Here is a 9058-nt window from a genome sequence, read left to right as displayed (position 1 = left end):
GTCCCATATTTATTCTGAATATAATCTATCCATCTTCTCCAGACCGAGATATATCTTTCTTGTGATTGATCTTTCAAATAAGCGGAAATTTTAGCCATGTCCGCTAAATTTGACACTTTAAGCGTCCATTCTTCTATAGTAGGCAAAGAGTCCTTCTTCCAAAATTGAGCTACCAATAATCTTGCGGCTGTTATAAGATGTGCTGTTGATCTTTAAGGTCAGTAGAGGAAAATACTGCCATCTCTTTGTAAATTTAAGTTCTTAAACTTCAAAGGTAAAGATCCATGTAGTTCTTGTGAAGTTGAGTCTTGTTTGTGGAATGTTCCTTTCTCTGCTTCTTCAGGCTGGACAAACCTTATCTTTTGCAGTAATACAAACAGCTTATGCCAATGGAAGCTCTACTGGTTATCTGGAACAAACCATGAAGGTATGAAGTTGACTTCTTCCAGTCTTAAACAAGCCGGTAAAATTACCATGGCTAAAACATCAACACTTCTAACATGGGGGTAGAGTGAGGGTGGGAGGTTACTAATTCCAACAAATGTGGGGTTTTGTGTGTGTAATGCCTACCTAGAGAGAAACTAGAAGTGCTTACCCCAACAAGCTAGCTTCCAGATGTGCTGGACTTGCAGCTTTTCTCTTAGTAGCCTGGGGTTGACAGTGATGCTTTGCGATACATCTGGAAGACAGCAGGTTGGAGAAAGCTAGGCTGCTTTTTTTAAAAAAAGAAATAAAACATTGAAATCATGTTGATTCCCCCCCCCCATGTCAGGGGTAGGGAACCTTGGCTCTTTTATGACTGGTGGACTTCAACTCCCAGAATTCCTGAGTCAGCATGGCTGGCTCAGGAATTCTGGGTATTGAAGTCCACCAGTCATAAAAGAGTCAAGGTTCCCCACCCCTGCCCTATATATTCCAAATACTCTGGATTTCATGAATATCACTTTTGTTTTAAAAAAAATCAACCCTGTTTGTAATGTATTTTAAACTGATACTTACGTGTGCTGCTTTGTGAAAATTTGGAGTTTTATGGCAAAGTATGAAAAGTTTTAGGAAAAAAAATTCCAAAACTTGCTTCCATTTTTTACTCACACACTTCTGAGTCCTTGAGAATTGGGAGCAAAGATATGACTTGTTCCTTGATGGGAAGACAGCACTACAAGAATGCCATCTCTTGGAGACAATTACTTACCAGAAAATCAGTTGCATTTTGTTTTATTTGATTATTTAACTAGGATAGCAGAAGCCCCCCTCTCTTTGTGCTGGGTATCTTTCTAAAGTTCTCTGGCTGCATTTATACAACACACTTAAACTGGTTATAGCACTGTTAACTAGCCAAATGGTTTGGATCCATACAGAGGGCTATATGCCTGCAAACCTAATCAAGGTTAGCATTAGCCATGCTTTCCTTATTATTCAAGTATTTCTGATAGATCTTGATCTACCCCAGTTCAATCGTGCAGGCCGGGCATGCTGCCTATCCTGTCAGCCAAAAAGTATCAGCTGGTGGGGACTAGAAGACGGGCCTTTTCTGCAGTAGCCCCTGCTCCGTGGAAAATCCTCCCCACGGAGATTAGAATGATCCTAATCCTGCAGGATCCAATCTGGGTCGGTCACTGGGACCAGAGGTTTAGTCTTCCGAGCTTTGGGACTCGTGCTGGAGCCCGTCCTCAGGGGACTTCTCCCTTACCAGAGAGAGCGAGAGAGAGAGCTCCTGTTAGGGAACTTCTTTTTAACACACTCTGCTAGAGAGAAGTCCCCTAAGGATGGGCTCCGTCAGGAATTTGAAAGCTCAGAAGACTAAACCTCTCTGGTCCCGGTGACCAATCCAGATTGGATCCTGCAACATTATCCTGGGACATGTATATTTGCCTTCATTCGGTCCTAACCCTGTTAGCCTTTCCTAAAGCTTTAAAAACTTGGCTGTGTTCCTGACTCTGGGACCCTGAATGCATTAAAGGCCCCACTTCTTGGTTTTACGGTTAACTGGTGAACTATCTCAGCTGCTGAATTTTTTATTGTTCTTAAATGCTTTTTGTTGTTCTAATAGTTTTGGAAATTGTAAGCCACCTAGAGTCATTGGTTGAGATGGACGACTATAGAAATTGAAATAAATAGAAATTGAATGAATGAATGATGCAGTGTGTGAATCCCCCAGGCTTTTCTTGTTGGTGATCAGTGCCACTGGTGTAATGCGCTTCTTGTCATTGGTCAGGCATTGCTCTTCTGAGCCTTCTCCCCTCAAGGGAACGCTGTCTTTGCATGTTCCAACATTTCAAAGATTACGTTGCTTGTAGTGCAGAATTATACACTCAGCACATTTGATCTCTCTTTCTTAGGTGCCTGTTCACTGTGCCAAAACAGGAGTGAAGCATTTGCATCACAAGGCCCAGGAATTTGATATTGGCATTTATTTTGAAGCAAACGGTCACGGCACAGTAAGTATGTAGGCCTGTCATCAGCGTTTAAATTTAAACTGATAAAAGGATCTCTTTCTGAGTGCAAGGGGTGGGGTGGGGTAAGAGAATGTTGACTGTGCTTCTCTTCTGTTTTTTCCTCTGTTGATATTCCTCTGTGTTTTTCTTTCAAGGTATTGTTTAGTAAAGCCGCAGAGGATAAGATAAGATACCAGGCAAAAGAAGAACGAGATGTCCAAAAAAGGGAAGCTGCAAAGATGCTTGAAAACACAATTGACCTGATAAATCAGGTAGGAGTGTTGGTGCATTGCTAAAGAAACTTGTCTGTAGTTGTCTTGAAATAAAACCTGGCTCCTATTTGCACACCTTATCTATTCATTGAGTTTCATGGGTAAAAATACAGAAGTGATTTCCCATTGTCCTCTTCCCAGATGCGGGCTTGTTTTCCAAATTAGTCTATAACCCCTTGTCTTCTCAGATATGCACTCAGGAAAGATCCTGCTTAGGTTTCTAAATCAGCAAAGCTAAAGAAGTTTACCTCAAGAAATTCGAAGCTTTCCAAATATTTGTCTTGAAAAGGGCACAGTGGAGGTATTTTGAAGAAAATTAACAATCTAGGCTCCATCTGAGTCACTGAGTATATACCGTTCTTCTTTTTGTTCTNTAAAAGTATTTTAATTGGATACACAGCTTGTAATATTTGGTTTTAATTCGGCTTTTATCGGGGTTTATTTTCTGTATTTTTGTATTTTGTAATTTTTTGTATTTTGTGTTTATTATCTGTTTTTAATATGCTGTGAACCGCCCTGAGTCCTATGGGAGAAGGGCGGTATACAAATTAAAATAATAAATAAATAAATAAAATAAATAAAGAGAGACAGGTGGCAAACAAATCTAATAAGAAACAAACAAACAAATAAATAAGCAGTGGGGTACCACAAGGCTCCGTCTTAGGCTCAGTACTCTTCAATATCTTCATTAATAGACAAGGGAATTGAAGGGGAACTCATCAAATTTGCAGATTATACTAAATTGGCAGGAATAGCCAACACCCCAGAAGACAAGCTCAGGATCCAAGAAGATCTTGACAAACTTAAACAATGGGCCCTATCCAACAAAATGAGTTTTAATGTGGAGAAAAGCAAAATTTTACATTTAGGCAGGAAAAATCAAAGGTACAAGTACAGATTGGGCGAGACTTGGCTCAAAAACAGTAACTGTGAGAGGGACCTTGGAGTCCTAGTCCTAGTGGATGATCACTTGATCATGAGCCAGCAGTGTCCAGCAACAGCCAAAAAAGCTAATACAATCCTGGGTTGTATAAACAGAAGTATAGAATCAAGATCACACAAAGTATTAGTACTGCATTATAAAACCCTAGTATCCCCATCCCATGCTCACATGATCGCGATTTGGGTGCTCGGCAACCTGTTGGCATATATGACTGGTGGTCAAATGCCTGGTGATCATGTGATTACCATTTGCAGTCTTCTCTGTTGGCTTCCCCAGAAAGGCAGTGGGGAAGCTGTCTGGAAAAGTTGCAAATGGCTGCTGAAGAGATCTCCTTGTTTCTAGGTCTGACTGAAAAAGCTGCCTGTTCCTTTGGCAGGATGCTGAAGTGGAGCTAAAATCCTGACAATACCAGCTCCATTCATGCATCCTGTTGAAGAAATTCCTTTCTGTGCATGCAAAGGAGCTGAATTCCTTCAGTAGATCAGTTGTACCCCTTTGTTAACATTCTGACCCTTTGGTAGATTTGTAGTAGAAGGGGAAACTTAAAATTGTTATTTTTTACCGCAGAGAATATCTGTGCCTAACTATCTATACAACTCAAAGGTGACCAATAAACATTTATCTAAAGGTTGCTAGATTGTAACCCGACCTGCTTGCATTGGCCATACTGGCTAAGGCACATGGATGCGGAACATCATCTAAAGGACCATATGTTGCCCATTCTTGGTTTAATTCGGCAGTTTATTTTGGAAGTATGTAAAACCCATGATGTTTACTCTCTAAATCAGAGGTCCCCAACCTTTTGGGCACCAGGGACTGGTTCCATGGAGAGAGGTTTTTCCGCGGACTGGAGGGAGCGTGGTTTTGTGTGCTGCCTGCATCCCGTGGATGGGGCTTTGCTTGGACCGGTTGCTGGCATGCCGTGGCCCGGTATCGGTCCATGGACCGGGGGTTGGGGACCCCTGCTTAAATTCTTACCAATGAACACTTCTGCATTGTTTTCTTGCTTGTTAGGACTACAAATGAATCCTGGTGAGAGATGCTGCTCGTTGGATGGTGATGCTGACCGAATTGTTTACTACTATGTAGACTCTGTTGGCCATTTCCATCTTCTAGATGGAGATAAAATAGCAACTCTAATCAGCACTTTTCTTAAAGAACTTCTGATAAAGGTAATTGATTTCCTTTGGTTAAAGCATTATTCTACACTACCATGATGAAAAAATAGATCTTTCCTGGTGTACAGTGAACACAAATACTTGTATATTTGAGATATCTTCTATGTGGAAAGAATATGCAAATGAAATGCCATTATAAAAAATTCTTATTTCTTTTTCCTAAATGGATTCCCACAATAATAATAATAGCTGTACAGTCACCTATCTTTTAAAGAGGTAAGAGAATTCCTTTGGAGAAAAGTACAGTGAATTATTGAGAATTTATTTTAAGAAAAATACAGTAAATTATTGTTCCCCAAAGTATAATGCTACTGTTTGGATGGGAGCTGTGTTGCATTTTGCAAAATACAACAATTGGCTGCTTCTTGGGTTTCAGTGAAAATTAAGCAGAGCAGAATTATTGATGGGGTCAGATAGGGCATTTCCTCAGTGGATTAAAAACAGATTTATAAATTGCATAAACCAAAATTACATATAAACCTAGGCTGGTTTATTCACAGGAACTTGCAGTAAAACCTTAGTTTTACAGACCCTCATTCAGAGGAAATTGGATGGAGCAGACTAAACTTTAGTTTGGACTTCACTCCCAAATAATAGTCAAACTTTTTCTGAAGTAGTACACACCGTTATCATAATTTATACCACTAGTATTGATGATATTAAGTTATAGAATTACAGGTGGTTAGCTTTAATGACACACTTCCCCTCCAGATGGCCTTGTTAAATCAAAGTTATACTATACAATCTAAAAATAATGTTAACTGTAAAAATAAATCTAATATATGCTCTGAAACCTAGCTTGTACTATTAATAAACGTAATTTTTTTTTTGCATAATCTTGATCTGAAAAGTAGGTTCGGTTAATAGTTAACATGTTCTTCCACCCAAAAAGGGAGGGCAGTGCTGTTGATCTTTAAGGTCAGTAGAGGAAAATACTGCCATCTCTTTGTAAATTTAAGTTCTTAAACTTCAAAGATAAAGGATCCATGTAGTTCTTGTGAAGTTGAGTCTTGTTTGTGGAATGTTCCTTTCTCTGCTTCTTCAGGCTGGACAAACCTTATCTTTTGCAGTAATACAAACAGCTTATGCCAATGGAAGCTCTACTGGTTATCTGGAACAAACCATGAAGGTATGAAGTCGACTTCTTCCAGTCTTCAACAAGCCAGCAAAATTACCATGGCTAAAACATCAACACTTCTAACATGGGGGTAGAATGAGAGTGGGAGGTTACTAATTCCAACAAATGTGGGGTTTTGTGTGTGTAATGCCTACCTAGAGAGAAACTAGAAGTGCTTAACCCAACAAGCTAGCTTCCAGATGTGCTGGACTTGCAGCTTTTCTCTTAGTAACCTGGGGTTGACAGTGATGCTTTGCGATACATCTGGAAGACAGCAGGTTGGAGAAAGCTAGGCTGTTGTTTTTTTTAAAAAAAGAAATAAAACATTGAAATCATGTTGATTCCCCCCCCCTTAATGTCAGGGGTAGGGAACCTTGGCTCTTTTATGACTGGTGGACTTCAACTCCCAGAGTTCCTGAGTCAGCATGGCTGGTTCAGGAATTCTGGGTATTGAAGTCCACAAGTCATAAAAGAGTCAAGGTTCCCTACCCTTGCCCTATATATTCCAAATACTCTGGATTTCATGAATATCACTTTTGTTTAAAAAAAAAATCAACCCTGTTTGTAATGTATTTTAAACTGATCCTTACGTGTGCTGCTTTCTGAGAAATTGGAGTTTTATGGCAAAGTATGAAAAGTTTTAGGAAAAAAAATTCCAAAACTTGCTTCCATTTTTTACTCACACACTTTTGAGTCCTTGAGAATTGGGAGCAAAGATATGACTTGTTCCTTGATGGGAAGACAGCACTACAAGAATGCCATCTCTTGGAGACAATTACTTACCAGAAAATCAGTTGCATTTTGTTTTATTTGATTATTTAACTAGGATAGCAGAAGCCCCCCTCTCTTTGTGCTGGGTATCTTTCTAAAGTTCTCTGGCTGCATTTATACAACACACTTAAACTGGTTATAGCACTGTTAACTAGCCAAATGGTTTGGATTCATACAGAGGGCTATATGCCTGCAAACCTAATCAAGGTTAGCATTAGCCATGCTTTCCTTATTGTGCAAATATTTCCGATAGATCTTGATCTACCCCAGTTCAATCGTGCAAGCCGGGTTGCTGCCTATCCTGTCAGCCAAAAAGTATCAGCTGGTGGGGACTAGAAGACGGGCCTTTTCTGCAGTAGCCCCTGCTCCGTGGAAAATCCTCCCCACGGAGATTAGAATGATCCTAATCCTGCAGGATCCAATCTGGGTCGGTCACTGGGACCAGAGGTTTAGTCTTCCGAGCTTTGGGACTCGTGCTGGAGCCCGTCCTCAGGGGACTTCTCCCTTACCAGAGAGAGCGAGAGAGAGAGCTTAATTAACTGCAAAACATGAAACAATATTAGCTTTATGGGAATAGAAAATGTTGCCCTCTAAAGATCCTGAATTGGAGGACGAATGATGGAAGTTTAAGCAAGAAAACTTCCAAAGGGGGGAATAAGGTAGAATAATGAACAAATACTAGAATAGTGCTGTGTCAGTAGTATGTGACTAACCTAATGCGCATTGCGCCTGGATACAATGTATGTAGCAAACCCTCCATTGTATACCCATGAGAAAGGAACCTAATGTATTACAATGTGTATTTCAATGTGTATTCCTTTGTTCCTGAGAAAAGGAAAGTATAAAACTGAAGTCTGAACCCGCCCTCAGAGTTCACAATTGCTTGTTGCTATTGCTTCTGAATCTGCACAATAAACTTCTCTGCTAAAACCCTCTGGAATTCGTAAGAGTCCTTTCGTTTTCCACAAGACTGTTAGGGAACTTCTTTTTAACACACTCTGCTAGAGAGAAGTCTCCTAAAGATGGGCTCCGTCAGGAGTTTGAAAGCTCGGAAGACTAAACCTCTCTGGTCCCGGTGACCAACCCAGATTGGATCCTGCAACATTATCCTGGGACACGTATATTTGCCTTCATTCGGTAGCCTTTCCTAAAGCTTTAAAAACTTGGCTGTGTTCCTGACTCTGGGACCCTGAATGCATTAAAGGCCCCACTTCTTGGTTTTACGGTTAACTGGTGAACTATCTCAGCTGCTGTGTATATTTCTTTTGGAATTTTTTATCTTTCTTATAAATGCTTTTTGTTGTTTTAATAGTTTTGGAAATTGTAAGCCACCTAGAGTCATTGATTGAGATGGACTACTATAGAAATTGAAATAAATAAAAATTGAATGAATGAATGATGCAGTGTGTGAATCCCCCAGGCTTCTCTTGTTGGTGATCGGTGCCACTGGTGTAATGCGCTTCTTGTCATTGGTCAGGCATTGCTCTTCTGAGCCTTCTCCCCTCAAGGGAATGCTGTCTTTGCATGTTCCAACATTTCAAAGATTACGTTGCTTGTAGTGCAGAATTATACATTCAGCACATCTGATCTCTCTTTCTTAGGTGCCTGTTCACTGTGCCAAAACAGGAGTGAAGCATTTGCATCACAAGGCCCAGGAATTTGATATTGGCATTTATTTTGAAGCAAACGGTCACGGCACAGTAAGTATGTAGGCCTGTCATCAGAGTTTAAATTTAAACCGATAAAAGCATCTCTTTTTGAGCGCAAGGGGTGGGGTGGGGTAAGAGAATGTTGACTGTGCTTCTCTTCCGTTTTTTCCTCTGTTGATATTCCTCTGTGTTTTTCTTTCAAGGTATTGTTTAGTAAAGCCGCAGAGGATAAGATAAGATACCAGGCAAAAGAAGAACGAGATGTCCAAAAAAGGGAAGCTGCAAAGATGCTTGAAAACACAATTGATCTGATAAATCAGGTAGGAGTGTTGGTGCATTGCTAAAGAAACTTGTCTGTAGTTGTCTTGAAATAAAACCTGGCTCCTATTTGCACACCTTATCTATTCATTGAGTTTCATGGGTAAAAATACAGAAGTGATTTCCCATTGTCCTCTTCCCAGATACGGGCTTGTTTTCCAAATTAGTCTATAACTCCTTGTCTTCTCAGATATGCACTCAGGAAAGATCCTGCTTAGGTTTCTAAATCAGCAAAGCTAAAGAAGTTTACCTCAAGAAATTCGAAGCTTTCCAAATATTTGTCTTGAAAAGGGCACAGTGGAGGTATTTTGAAGAAAATTAACAATCTAGGCTCCATCTGAGTCACTGAGTATATACCGTTCTTCTTTTTGTTCT

At 40.1% G+C, this 9058-nt stretch overlaps 2 protein-coding genes across 3 annotated transcripts in view; both read left to right on the top strand.

Annotated features, from left to right (window-relative positions):
• Window positions 1-2954, top strand: part of LOC107295338 (phosphoacetylglucosamine mutase-like) — a 13463-nt gene extending 10509 nt beyond the window's left edge. For both annotated transcript variants that reach the window (XM_015824651.1, XM_029285849.1), the window contains 3 exons: window positions 344-427; window positions 2340-2438; window positions 2591-2954. In XM_015824651.1, the coding sequence (XP_015680137.1) occupies window positions 344-427; window positions 2340-2438; window positions 2591-2731 (324 nt within the window). In that variant the 3' untranslated portion in view covers window positions 2732-2954. The remainder of the gene's footprint in view (window positions 1-343; window positions 428-2339; window positions 2439-2590) is intronic.
• Window positions 2955-4667: 1713 nt separating this feature from the next.
• On the top strand, window positions 4668-8800 carry LOC107295327 (phosphoacetylglucosamine mutase-like). The gene is made up of 4 exons (XM_015824640.1): window positions 4668-4822; window positions 5874-5957; window positions 8318-8416; window positions 8569-8800. Exons 1-4 carry the CDS (start codon window positions 4673-4675, stop codon window positions 8707-8709), a joined length of 474 nt encoding a protein of 157 aa, XP_015680126.1. The 5' UTR covers window positions 4668-4672; the 3' UTR covers window positions 8710-8800.
• Window positions 8801-9058: the final 258 nt, after the last annotated feature.

Source organism: Protobothrops mucrosquamatus, unplaced genomic scaffold (assembly GCF_001527695.2).
Source record: "Protobothrops mucrosquamatus isolate PMUCROS unplaced genomic scaffold, P.Mucros_1.0 scaffold_193, whole genome shotgun sequence".
Taxonomy (NCBI): Eukaryota; Metazoa; Chordata; class Lepidosauria; order Squamata; family Viperidae; genus Protobothrops; species Protobothrops mucrosquamatus.
The sequence above is the reverse complement of the archived record's forward strand: the minus strand, read 5'-3'. Positions and strand labels throughout refer to the sequence as shown.

What these genes read in the sequence shown, in the direction of transcription:
- LOC107295327 (XM_015824640.1), top strand. Translation starts at nt 4,673, where the DNA reads ATGAATCCTGGTGAGAGATGCTGCTCGTTGGATGGTGATGCTGACCGA. An exon ending in ATCTGGAACAAACCATGAAG is followed by an intron (nt 5,958 to 8,317) that starts GTATGAAGTCGA and finishes TCTCTTTCTTAG; the next exon opens with GTGCCTGTTCACTGTGCCAA. An exon ending in AAGCAAACGGTCACGGCACA is followed by an intron (nt 8,417 to 8,568) that starts GTAAGTATGTAG and finishes TTTTCTTTCAAG; the next exon opens with GTATTGTTTAGTAAAGCCGC.